This window comes from Xiphophorus couchianus, chromosome 12 (assembly GCF_001444195.1).
Source record: "Xiphophorus couchianus chromosome 12, X_couchianus-1.0, whole genome shotgun sequence".
NCBI lineage: Eukaryota > Metazoa > Chordata > Actinopteri > Cyprinodontiformes > Poeciliidae > Xiphophorus > Xiphophorus couchianus.
The window spans coordinates 22,768,196-22,782,373 of record NC_040239.1 but is presented as its reverse complement, the minus strand read 5'-3'; the positions used below and the strand labels follow the sequence as shown (position 1 = coordinate 22,782,373).

The 14,178-nt window shown below is 41.0% G+C and overlaps 1 protein-coding gene across 3 annotated transcripts in view; it reads left to right on the top strand.

The window, feature by feature from the left end:
* LOC114154497 (tetratricopeptide repeat protein 28) overlaps positions 1 to 14,178 on the top strand; it is a 236,403-nt gene that overhangs the window by 195,695 nt on the left and 26,530 nt on the right. For all 3 annotated transcript variants that reach the window (XM_028033627.1, XM_028033626.1, XM_028033628.1), the window contains 3 exons: positions 3,248 to 4,044; positions 5,064 to 5,608; positions 6,976 to 7,499. In XM_028033627.1, the coding sequence (XP_027889428.1) occupies positions 3,248 to 4,044; positions 5,064 to 5,608; positions 6,976 to 7,499 (1,866 nt within the window). The remainder of the gene's footprint in view (positions 1 to 3,247; positions 4,045 to 5,063; positions 5,609 to 6,975; positions 7,500 to 14,178) is intronic.

Sequence of the window (14,178 nt, the reverse complement as noted above, 5' to 3'; positions counted from 1 at the left end):
CATAACCTTAGAGTGACTTTGTGGCTGTCGGTGCTCCTTCACCCAGCCAGCTGTGACTCCTAACATGACTCCAGACACCAAAGTTAGGCAAAGCTGAGGACTTTGTCCAAGGAGGTAAAATGTTTGAGCCCCTGATGTGGGAACAAAAGCTACTGTTTTTGTGCACAGTTTTAAAAAAACAAACAAACATAAAATGACTTTACTAATGCTAAACTTGCTAGACTATTATGAGTGTTTAGACATACATAACGTGTTTTTTGATGAGTCAGCGAATATGTGAAAATAGAAACTAGTAAGTAAGAAACTTTGGTCAAACTCTGATTTATAAATCAGATTCTTTTCTGTTTTCTTTGCTGTTGTCTGTGTTTTGTGCCGCCATACACTTTGCATACTAATTCTAAAGTACCACAACCTGATGTTTACTGGGTCACTTCATGTTTTTTTTCCCCGCTTTCAACCAGAGAATGCAAGCAAGCACATAAACAGCAGATCAGATATGATTTGTCAGCAAGTCTTTGCGACATGCTGAACAATTATCCTAAGTGGCTTTGATTATATTTTCTCCAACAAAGACATCCAGTTGAGACATGTTTAATTAATCATCGCCTTTACACTTGAATGAAAGACTGATGATTCAGATTTCACTCATGTTGATGAACAAGTTCTTGCAAATTCTAAGTACCTGAGTCTGAATTGTACTGTGACTGTTGGAGGGCGTTGACTTTCTTTTCTGTGTGAAAAATCCTACAATCTTCCAAACGTTTTATTGCTTTGACATTAATGTCTGGAATCTACTGTATATTACTGAAATTTTGATTTAGTCATATATAATCCTGCAGTTCATAGGGAATGAACCATGTGATAACCTTTATAGGCAGATGTCAGCTAAAAGCTATTCTCATTCTCGAGCAAACAATCAACTGCGAACAAGAGCAGACCTACATCTGAAAATTATCATCAACCTGACAGGAAGGAGGATGTTGCCTTCAAACTACATAAAAACTGTTAAGCTAACAGTAGTTTAGAAGTGGCAAATAATTCAACAGTTTGTTGTGTTAAATATGTTTGGAGAGATATTAGACGTGACTGAACTCTAAACATTGAAAATTGAGTATCTAAGTTCTTTTAAAAATGTACAGGCACAGTATTTCCTTCATGCTGAGAGCTAATAGGCAGGAAATACTAAAAATAAAAAATAGTCTTTTGGTCCCTATGGCACTAAATGAAAACAATAATAGATCTGGTTTTGAGTAAATGAACATTCAGAGCTTAGAACTCACTAGAAAAAGATTTTGACAGAGGAAATACTAATTAACAACCAGTTACTCAAAAAAGATTCCTTTATGTGATGAACATGATAATGAAGTTAGCATCTGATTCAAAGTTTTCATGTCTGTAATTTAAAAAGTAAGGTGTTCCCACACTAACCTAGAAGTGATTAGGTTTATACACTTATTTAGCCACTTTAGATCAGCTGATTGTAGTCCATCGGTAAACATTCAGTTGACAACAGTAGGAAGTTGAAGTAATGACGAGGTTATGCTCTGATGTAGTCTGTTTTATTGGGGTAATACAGGTAAAAATGTTTTATCTCTTTTTGTAGTCTAATCCCCCTTTTCACACTGTGTGACATACACCTTAGGAATGTATGAATATATCGATCTTTTTCCAAACCATTACTGTAAAGGCAGCACATATATTTTTCTCTATTTTTGGCTGTGTTAAATCTGGGCAGCACAAAACACACATCCACCATTGCATGCGATTTACTCGGTCATGAGACCCGCCTGTTTGGGTCCAGATCAAATGTTTATGTACCCTATTTTCAAATGTGGCAGATTTCGGATGAAATAAATAGGAAAACACTCGTGGTGGTAACTAATCACGCCACCATCGCCGTCACCGCAAGCCACAGAGTTTCTCCCCATCCCCGACTCTCCCCACTCTGGCTCCGAAACTGTTCTCCTTCCGTGTGTGCCGTCAGTGGCTGCTTCCCACATCCTACAAGGCCATTACTCAACGCCGAAGCAGCAAAGCGACGATGATCATTCTGTATACTGTACGAAAATAGAGGGCTTTTTATAGCCTGCAACTGGCTTCTCTATCCATCAACAAACAACCATATTCAAGGTTTTCACACAATTTGGAAATGTCAGAAAAAGCATAAGATTTGTTATAAGCATTTTCTAAGTGTGCACGAGTACAGAAGAAAACACAATTGAATGGAAAAGATATTTGCATTTCAATACTTCATGTCTCGTTCCGTTATTTATAGTAGTTTCCATCCTACTCTATCTGTTCATTCATGCATCCCTCTTTTAATCTTCTTTCATAGTCTCAGAGGTCTTTTTCAGGTTGCCTATTTAAATCCTGGCCTCTGAAAATATCTGTCACAAACCATGGTGAACTTTCATATTTATCCTTCAAAAATTGTCTGAGAAAGGACTAATAGGCATGGCATTTAGAAATGAAAAACACATGTAGGATCCCTGAATATTGTCCAGTATTTTTAGTAAACCTTTCTATTGTTCGTACCGGATGACGGATTCAAAGATGAGTTATACAGATGAATATCTCGGAAAGAAAAAGAGCCCCAGCAGATATGCTTTGATGTCTCTTTATTGCTTGCTATGTATTTGTTAGTCTCCATTAGTATACAGGTGTGGGCACACATTTGTTTGCTTAGTGAGGGAATGTATGAGAATATGCCAGATGGCTGTCTGGTTGTGGAGTAAAGCTATTATTTTTCAAAGTATAGTATTTTATCAGACAAAATACGCTCACTGCACCGACTACTCCATTATTTATAGCTTCTCCACATTTATCTTATTTCTTTCTAAAGTTGTTTGCCGAGCTTCCCGACCGCTCTTTTCCTACTCCCTCATTTTCACTCCCTCTGTCTTTAGCTCTGATTCTCTTCCGTACTTCTATCCACCCATGTGGAAAAGTTGTTGATTTTGGTAAAATCCCTAGAAGACACAGTCATCAAAGAGTGTTTAGACCATCAAAAGATTTAATTTTGATGTTGTAGCAACTCTGTTTGATTGCACTACATTTTAATGACCATAATTCTGTGGGCGATTGTGTTGTGTAAGCAGAGAACAGATGGCTCAGAGAGCATATTTTAACAACCGAATGACTTGTTTTTAACATGAAGAGCTGACAATGCACTTGAATTTTATGTGGTTCCTGCTTTCCCTTGTGTAGGTCTTTGACTTGATTTTTCTCCCCTCTCCTCTTTCCTTAGGCATCATTCACCAGATGAAGGGGGACTACGAGACTGCACTGAAACTACACAAAACACACCTGGCTATTGCTCAGGAGCTGAATGACTATGCTGCCCAAGGCAGGGCCTATGGCAACATGGGTAATGCCTACAATGCTCTTGGAGCTTTCGACCAAGCAGTTCGTTATCATCGCCAGGAGCTGCAGATCTCCATGGAGGTTAATGACCGTGCCTCACAGGCCTCCACCCATGGCAACCTGGCTGTGGCGTACCAAGCCCTCGGTGCCCATGATCGTGCTCTACAGCATTACCAGAACCACCTCAACATCGCTCGAGAGCTGAGGGATGTCCAGAGCGAAGCACGGGCTCTGGGAAACTTGGGAAACTTCCACTGCTCTCGAGGAGAGTTTCCACAGGCTGTGCCCTACTATGAGCAGTACCTCAGATTGTCCCCAGAACTTCAGGACATGGAGAGTGAAGGGAAAGTTTGTCACAATCTGGGTTATGCTCACTACTGCCTGGGCAACTACCAGGATGCTGTTAAATACTATGAGCAGGATCTTGCGCTGGCCAAGGACCTTCATGACAAACTTAGTCAGGCCAAGGCGTATTGCAACCTTGGTTTGGCTTTTAAGGCCCTAGGAGACTTTACTAAGGCGGAGGAGTGCCAGAAGTATTTGCTGTCACTAGCACAGTCCCTGAACAATGCACAGGCTCGCTTTAGAGCTCTAGGGAACTTAGGAGACATCTTTGTCTGTAAAAAGGACGTGACAGGAGCCATTCAGTTTTACGAGCAGCAGCTGGCCTTAGCTCATCAGGTAAGGCTGTTTTACATTCAGTGAGTTCAGCAGAATATTTTTTCACAGAAAAGAAAATATACAACTGTATTCATGAAGGTATCTATAGGGGCTAAATATGTGCAAAACTAAGTGTGCATCTCCTTTAAGTCCCAAAACTAGACACAAACACACATCTGCCACTGTAGTAAACTCCACTCAGCACCTCTCTGCTCTGACGCAGTTTGCCCATAATGAGAGAATGCATTATACACATTTTGCGGAAAGTCCACCGATATTTGTTTATTTGTCTTAATTCCACCCAGACTAGATGAGGTATTTGCAATCTGTTAAAAGCTTATGAAACAAGATAAAAATAGTGAAAAGCAGCTGAATTTATATATAAAAAAAGAGAAATAAAAACTGGGGCTGTAACTGAAGGTAGGACTCGTGCTATTTGCAAATACGTTTTCCAGCAAGAGCACAGCAAGTACCCTGCAATTGGAACAATGCGTTTTTTTCCATTTACCAAAAAAAAAACCATCCAACCACACACTGTGTTGCTTCTTTGTCCCGAGATAACAGGTTGGTGTATTGTTTGCAAAATACTACATGTAACATTTGAGTAATCTGATACAATATAACTTTATTCCACTGTTTTTAATAGTTTTCAGGATCAGTAATGGATGTAGAAAGGCCTTTCTAATGTAAATTCCCCTGTTTGATTTAGTTCTTAATAAGGGAATGCCCTGTCTTGTCAGGTACCTGGAGTTCCTTGACTAAAAGGCATTTCCTCTACCTCTTTGATCACTTCAGGGTGTATGCTGTGTATTTGGGCCAGAAGAGGGACTAACTGTGACCTGATGCAAAAATAGGTGCAAATTGCTCCCATGTGCTGAATTTAAGGCACATGTTACTGACATGTCTCCAGTGCATTCTACTCCAGAAAAAAATCCCATGCAAGGAAAAGTCTCACATCAAGTGCAAAATAGCGGCAAAAAATGGAGAAGATCATTGAATCTCATTACAATCATTAACCTTTTGTTTTACTTTCAATTTAGGTTAAGGAGCGCAGAATGGAAGCCTGTGCTTATGCTGCCCTGGGGGCCACCTACAGACTAGTGCAGAAATATGACAAAGCTCTAGGCTACCACACCCAGGAACTGGAGGTATACCAAGAGCTTGGTGACGTCTCAGGAGAGTGCAAAGCCCATGGCCACTTGGCAGCTGTCTACATGGCCCTTGGGAAGTACGCCATGGCCTTCAAGAGCTACGAGGAGCAGTTGGAGCTTGGACGGAGGTTAAAGGATCCTGTTGTGGAGGCTCAGGTCTATGGAAACATGGGCATCACAAAAATGAATGTTGGGGTGATGGAGGAGGCTATTGGCTACCTGGAGCAGCAGTTGGCTACCTTGCAGCAGCTGAGTGGAAACGAAGCAGTAATGGACCGGGGCAGGGCCTACGGAAACCTTGGAGACTGTTACGAGGCCTTGGGAGACTTTGAGGAAGCGATCAAGTATTATGACCAGTACTTGTCAGTGGCACAGAGCCTAAATCGCATGCAGGACCAGGAGAAAGCCTACAGAGGCCTAGGCAATGGGCACAGGTGAGTCCGGAATAACTTTCATTGTCCATTTCGCCAATGTTTATATGGCTATAACTCGACTTTTACTAAGAAACCAAGTATGTCATTTATCTCTATATGTGCTCACTATAAAGAACCATATAGTTAGAAATGGCTGTGATGAACAGTGCTTGAATGGGAATCTGGTAAGAGCTGTGTCAGCAGAAGCCCGGGGCTGCTGGTATTAAATATATGCAAAGTAGTTTGGTGAGCAGATGTCTCCGAATGGGGGAAGCTCTAGCATTTCAAAACAACTTCTTGCGTCTTCTGTCTCTTTTCCCCTCTGTTTCTCCTCATGCCTTAGAGAGCTGATAGAAACATGGGAAGCTACAGAGCAGCACAAAATACAAACAGCTTTTCCCCCAAAATCCTCATTTCGGAGGTGATTTTCTTCTTATTGTGCAGCAGCAGCTTGGCACTGCAGCAGTCACACACACACAGCTGTATTTGCCATGCTTGAGTTCAGAAGGGAATAATAGACATCATACGCAAACCCTTCTCATCTTCTTGCAGCTCTCAGTCAAGCAGATACGTTATCACACAACGTTAATTAAGCTGAAGGCTTTTCTTCTTATAATGCTTCGTTTCAATGGGCTTCCAGCAACCGGGAGTGCATTTGAGATCGTAAATAAAGTCTTTTGGAATACAGTAAAGATGAACAAAATATCAAGTAGAGGAAATTGATGCCCTATATCACGTGTCAAACTCAAGGTCTAAGGACCAAATATGGCCCACTGTAGCTTTTTATGTAGCCATCTAGACTCTGAGCCACATGAATAGAACAGATTTTACCTGTATACTACCAAATTACATCATTGTAATGCAGAAGCTGCTATTTATTATGGATTTTAGCAGGTACTTTTATAAATGCGTTCTGCACAAATGGAATTTGAATGTGCAAAAGGATAATAATTGAGCAACTTTACTGGACTAAATTTAGCCTTCCTGTTACTAGTGATCTTGCTCTCTCTCACACAGCCTGATTGACCTGCAGGCATGTCTTTGCATGTTCTAGGTACTAAAAAGAGCTAACTTTTAGTCCTCCTCACTGAATAATTTACACACAGAAGAATGCTGTTGTTTCCCACAAACTGGTAGCGCTGAGTTATGGTGCCTTCTCTGATTTGAGTTTAGGGTTTCTGACCAGTCAAAGTGGTGGATTGGGCTGAAAAATCAGTAGGTTTTTGTTCTTTGACAATACCTCTTTGCGTCTGCAATCATATTAGGCCTAAAATATTTTACATAAAGACTTGTGCTGTTATTTTTAATCAATTTATGAACAGTGGGTGAATTTTAAACATATTTTGTGCTTCATTACACTTAAATTAACTCTTTACTTTCACCCACAGGGCAATGGGCAATCTGCAGCAGTCGTTGGTTTGTTTCGAAAAACGGCTGGTTGTGGCACATGAACTCGGGGAGTGCGGTGGCAAGGCACAGGCCTACGGCGAGCTTGGTGCACTCCACAGCCAGTTAGGCAACTACGAGCAGGCCATTTCCTGCCTGGAGCGTCAGCTGGCCATCGCTCGCGACACCCAGGACAGACTACTGGAGGGCGATGCCAGCTGTGGCTTGGGTGCTGTGTACCAAGCTATGGGAGAGTATGAGACAGCCTTGCGATGCCACCAGAGTGATCTGGAGATTGCAGAAGAAGCAGGCAGCACCACACGTCAGGCCCGGGCCTACGGCAACTTGGGTCTTACCTATGAGTCACTTGGAAACTATGAGCGAGCGGTGGTGTTCCAAGAACAGCACCTTAGTGTGGCGGCTCAGACTAATGATTTGGCTGCCAAGACGTTGGCCTATGGCAGCTTGGGGAGAACACACCATGCGCTGCAGAACTACTCACAAGCTGTCATGTACCTGCAGGAAGGTGAGTGAGCAGAGGGGAGCATGGAGAGGGTTGCCTTTGTTGCCTGAGCTGATAGGCTTAGAGTTTCTGAATTCATGAATATGAAATTCTGAGCCTATTTATTGCTAAGCCTTTGCCACACTTTTATTAAGCTGTGCGCATGTGTTTGTTTGTGTGTCTGTGTGTGGACGCATGCGTGTGTTTTTTTGTGCTTTTGTATTTATGTGATATATGTGCACAAGGGGATTTTGTGTGAGCATTGTGCATCTGTGTTTGTCTTCAGAGCTGCATAGGTATAGCATTTGCGTATGTCTGTCTGTGCAAACCTACCCAAATGCTCTCAAAGTATTTCTCCTGTTTACTGCTAGATGCTCCCCCTCTCCCCTTCTCTATCTTCCTTCTCAGAGGTGACAAAATAACATTGTCACACACAGGCTGACAGAATCCTGCTTCTCATGCTTCACTGTTCCCTTTTAGATTATAAAGAGAAGGATAAAAACCTGCTGCTCGACCTCTCAAAAATTACTTATTTTAGAGACTGTACGTGAAGTTTTCATTCCTGATGTTCGGTTCAGTGGAACCTCTGTATGTCCACACTAGGCATTAAGAACGGGTGATGCGGACTTAAAATTTTATCACGATCTCTTCTGGTATTCATTAGAATGATGACAGAAGTGGTGGTAAAGCTTGTAACCCCTTACTGTCAAAAAATAATGTCTATCAAGCAGATGCTAAATTCAAAAGAAATTGCTTATTTGGATGAGACAATAAGAATCTTGGCACAATTGGATGTAAAGGTAATGAAACATGTTTTCATATATCAAGTGTGTAGATTATTCAGTTGATTCTGGTATTGCTAGGCAGAGACATTTAAACTGATTTACAACCTGGTCCACATTATTTAAAAAAAAGGCTGCTGACGTTTCACTGTTAGCACGCTGACAACTGGATGTTAGTCTATGCTCCATACTGCTATAAATAGCAGAACACTTTACACTCTTTCTGCTGGCATCTCATTAAAATGTCTTTAACTGAATGAAACCCTGACTTTATTAAACCTCTAGATAACACTAACAACTCCATGTCTCGTCCGCACAACCATGTTCAAGGGCAGGCTTTCTGCTTAAATCCTGTGAAAAACCCAACCAGTGCTTGTAACCGAGAAAACTGGAGCCTCTCTAAGAATAGATTTCTACATTTCACCCTGCAGAGAGAAAATGCAGGACGACAAACCCCCTTTCCATCTCATCCCCATCTTTTCTTAGAGTTAGCTGAGTTTGCTGTGGCCCACACACTCACTGCAGGCCCGCTTGTTGAGCTTTAATAGAAACAAAGACGACAGGCCATTCTGTCTCCACCCAGTCCCAGTGTTGTCCCCCCACGCTGTCCTTGTGTTTTTTCCTCATTTTGGCTTTGAACAAGAACAGCGCCTTCACTATCCTTGACAGCCAATTATTTCTGGCCAACCTACCCAAGCAGAAAAGTTGCCTTATTTTTTCTCTCAGTAACTACTGCTTTTTTTTCTTCTTTTCCTGGTTATTTTTGTGTTTTGGAATAGAGCTAGAGAGAAGCTTCTCTGCAGCTACAGTTGAAATTATTTGACCTTCAAATCGCTGAGTGTTTGTGTATGTTCAGTGGTTATTCTGTGTTCTCCTATAATGACTAACCTTCAGTAGGCAGCATAAAATCATAGAAAGGTGCCAAGGGCTTATAGAGCTACTCCAGTGTTTTTCTTGTAATGACATGATATGTTAAACAGTGAGAGGTCTTTCACACCAAGATGCACTTAGCGATTAACATGATCAATATTGTCATTAAAACAGTGTGGTCATTGTGCCAATTTGTGGCTGTTTTACAGTTTCCTCATTGTTTCTTCATTGAATACCTAACAAAACATCCATATTCAGTAACAAACCATGATAACGCACTTTTTTTGTTAAAAAGTAGAAACAAAATTCATATAAAGCATCAATATAATTATGATCTAAACATATAAATTCAACTTTTGGTTTGATGTTGAAATCAGTTTGGTCTATCAGATTATGTCTAAATTGATAAAATTTTAGAGAAAAAAGTAGAGAAGACCAAACAAACATCTTTCATAGCTTTTACCAAGTTCTTACATTTCTTAGTCAAGAACTTTAGTGTGTTTGCACACAATTGTATGAAAGACATGAAAACCTTTATTAAACCTAATCCTTCAAATCTGTTTGCTAAACTCAGTTTATTTGATTTCTTGTAGTTTTAGGAACTGGAAAGCATCATAAACCCTGTTTACTGCTGCCTGTCTTGGCCAGGACACTCCTCGCAAAACGATTGTAAATCTCAATGGGATTCTACTGGTAAATTAAAGTTTAAGTCAATTATTGTTATTATTTTTTAATGCAAAATATAGTGCAATGGCCCAGAAAGTTGGAATTTCTACATAAGAGGTTGGCTAATGTGAAAGTTATAGAAATAAAATGGTTTTTGACGAGATGCACTGATCAGAATATTTTGTAAAACTGTGATCTGGCAGTTTCTAAACTTATACCTCATCACCTTAGTGATATGCACCTTAGTGACCTTGTATCGATTAATGTATCGATTGATACACTGATCGATACATTGTCATCAGCTTGTATTGCCTGTACATTTGGAAAGTGGTTTTCCAATATGACTCAAACAAGGTAGAATTAGGTGTGATGTTACTCTTAATCTGAGTTGCAGTTGTAAAGGCAAATTGAATGCATTTTCAGGATTGTTGTCGAAACCTCGAACTGTTCTACCAAACACGCAAAAATTCACAATTGTGTTATCCTAACCAGAAGATCCCATAGCTAAGGTTTGCAAGTAAACATTTAGTTTTCTACAGTAAAGAGAAGCTATAAACAAGAAGCTGAATATTTGGTTTCTGTGGCTGAAGGAAAAGTCGAGACATAAAGAGTTAAAAATTCAATGAGAACATTATCCCTGTGATGGTTAAGCTCAGGTTTGGATCAATACTGCTATGGACCTCTGTTGAAGCCAGGAAAAATTCCACTATTAGAGGGAAAAATGTGAAGAATAGCAACTCAACCGCCCTTAACATCATCAAATATCCACAGAAAGACCTTTTTACAACCCAGTAATACGACTGAACATGAAATCTTGTTCGGAAACAACACGGCGAAATCTCCCAAATACACAAAACGGCTGCAAAAACCATTAAAAATCGGGTGCCCACATTTTTCTTTAGGCCCTGTTCCTTTCTGCATGGGAGGGAGTTTGGAGTTTTAAAAAAAGATCTTGCTTGAAAATTTAAAGAAAGTTTTATCTTTAATTTCACGGATTTCAGAAATCAGGTCATTTTCTTACTAACCTCAGTACTTCTGAGCAGCAGTCCTCAAACTTTTTAGGTGCCTGCATTTTGAAGATTACAGCTTAGACAACTGAAGAACAAATTGCCCTGAGTTAACACTGTTTCATATTTGGTATAGGTAATGAGCAACACTGACAGAACCTTGCAAAAGTATTCAGAACCCTGGAATGTTTTCACATTGGGTAGCATTACAACCACAAACTTCAGTGTTTTTTACTGGGATTTTATTTGACAGGCCAGTACAAGTTAGTGCAGATTGATCTCTGGAATAAAAATGATTCATGTTTTTCAGCCACCTTTCTTTTGATACACGTAAATGAAATCTAGTGCAACTAATTGCCTTCAGAAGCCACTTTATTAGTAGATGGGGACCGGTAGTGTGTGATTAGTCTCAGCAGTCAGCTTCATGAAGACCAAAGAACATGGCAAACAGAGCAGAGATAAACTTGTGGAGATACTTAGAGAGTGGTTAGATTATATACCAATATTCTAAGCTTTAAAATCTCAAAGCTGTTCAAGCGATCCTCTAAAAAGTGGAGAGAGTATGCCACACATGTCCATCCATCTAAACTCAAGACCAAATTTAGGCAAGGCAAACCTCAACGAGAAACCACCAAAAGGCTTAGTATAACTTTGGAGGAGATGCAGAGATCAACATCTTGACATTTCACATCAATGCGACAAACCTATAGTGCAGGCATGTCCAAAGTCCGGCCCGGGGGCCAATCACGGCCCGCGGCCAGATTTCATACGGCCCGCGGCTTCGGTCTTATAATGTATTATTTATAGCCCGCCTGCACTGTGAAACAGAATAAATAAATCATAAAACTTGAAACTGTAATTCCTCCTTTCACAAAATGGTGGCAGCACCACTTTAATACTATCAGTCTCTGCCTCCATGCAGCGAACCGCTCTCCACTCATTTCTGCCATGGCCACTGCAAAGAAAACGAGGAAAGTTTACAGTGAGGGCCGCCGCTTTCAAGAGAGATGGGAATTATAACACTTCTTTTCTGAAAATCAAGGCAATTGTGCTTGTCTAATTTGTAATGAGACGGTTGCCTTGTTTAAGGATTTTGACGTAAAGAGACACTACCAGACTAAACATGCTAACACATACAACAAGCTAACAGGGAGTGACCGTGCTGAAAAACTGAAGCAGCTCCAAGCTGCACTGGCATCACAACAGCGATTCTTCACGAGGGCCTGTGAGTCAAAAGAAAATACCACCAAAGCAGCTACGAAGTTAATGTTAATAGCTAAACATGGCAAACCTTTTACTGAAGGTACATTTATCAAAACTGTGTTATGAAAATGATGGAGAACATTTTGCCCTGAGAAGAAGCAAGAATTTGCGAATGTTTGCCTGGCAGTAACAGTGTGGCACTGAGAGTTGAGGACATGAAACTGAGTGTTTTGAACGGCAACGTCTGTCACTATCAGCAGTGAAGAGCCAAAAGAACATTTATGCACCTGGATTTATGGCACTTATTTTTATTAAACTCTTGAGTAAGATTTGGTTATGAACCTGTAGATGTGATACAAACTATTACTTTCTGAAAGATATTGAAAATGACAAGAGCAAAATTCACTTGTTTTAAGATTTAATAATAACAGACAACTTTGCATTACTTATAACTCCTGTTTAAAATGTTCTTGAGGCAAAGATATTTTTAAACTCATGTAAATTTAAGGTATTTTATACAGTTTGTTCAATGTTATCTGACTCTCCAGATATGAAAGAAAAGCAGAATTTCTGTTTTTAGAGTTGCCTGAGTGGCTTATATTTGGTTATTTGAAAAATAAAGATAATTGTGACAATGAAAATTGTTTTATAACAGTGTGTATTTGCATGACACTTTTGTAGTTAAAAAATGTCCGAACAAACTATTGGCCCCCAGGCATCTTGACTTTATCAAATCTGGCCCTCTTTGCAAAAAGTTTGGACACCCCTGCTATAGTGAAACAGACTGTGGAGTGCTTTTATTTGGGGGAAACAGTTAAGCTGGTCCTAAATAAAAAGGACTGAAGTTTGTGGTTAACACTGAAAAAATATGAAAACGTTTTCAGAGTTTTGAATACTTTTCAACTCTAGGTCTTTATGTGATGAGCAGCAACCTGTATGTGAGAATCAGGCATCCCTCTGTAGCTCTGTAGCTTTCTTTATTTCACCACACTCGCAGCTGTTTGCAGCATTTTTTCATCACAACAGAAGCAGTGCTTCATCCTAGTGGAAATTGTGTGTGCTGTTATCCCCATTTTTCAACAATAACCCCGCCACTGTTCGCTGTTCCACATGTGGTCATGATCAAAGGGCAGTTTGTCGCCATGTGTGTTGAGTGCATGCTCGCTGCAGGTTCTTTCTCAGTGGCACCGTGCATGCGCATGACGTGTGCGTGTGGAAAAAACCCTGAGGTGTGTGTGTACGCATGAGCCCTGGGGCGACCACAGTGGATCTCTCCCCCAGCTGTCAGGCAGCCTTTAAAGTGTTCTCCAGTTGCTCTTCAGGGTGCAGCCAGCCACGGCCACATCCTCGTGTCAGCCGCCGCTACGTGACTGTGCCTGCCGGGCGCTCCAAAGGCACGCGTCGTGACAGTGACAGACACTGAATGATACAAAGCGGGAGAAGAGAGAGGGAACGAGGGAGCAATACGCAGAAGAAGAAGACGACTTTGGAAAAATAAAAGAAGGATGGCAGGCAGACGGAGGGAAAAGACAGAGATCACAATGAGTCATAATTCACATGTATTATTTCACTGTCAGCTGGAGAATAAAGAAAACATAGAGTTAGTTGACATTCCGGCTTGATCATAAAGAAACTATCACAGAGCAGCTCCAAGAAAGAAGGATTTTTTTTTTTTATGCGGGTGTGCGCTGTAGGTTGTATGTGTGTGTAGATGAAAGGCTCAGAAATGGAGTTGAGAAGAGCGAGGGGTGATGCTGTCAGAGAATAAAAAGGATAATTTAGATCTGTTTCCTATCTCTTGCTCCAGTGCCTAATGAGCCCTAAGCAGTGCAGAGTCACTGCTAGCAGTGCCACCACAGGGAAGATGAAACAGGTAGAAGGTGGAGGGGGGTGTTGGGGAGGAGGTAGCTGGGACAGAAGCTCAAAGATGAGAGGAGTAGGTGCAGGAGCACAGCAGATGCATGGGGGAAGAGGGCATGCAGTCAGGCTGAGGGAGGGTGTGTGCAGAGATAAGGAGAGAGGAAAGACCGTTGCAGGCTCGCCTTCAAAGGCTGCTGACTAGCACGGCCATGAAGGAGCCATGAAGTCTACGCCCGCTTGGTGTGCTGGACTCGCGGAATAGGCTGCCATTTTCAGGTCACACTCTCTGTTCTCGGCTTATCTGGTCCAGCCACA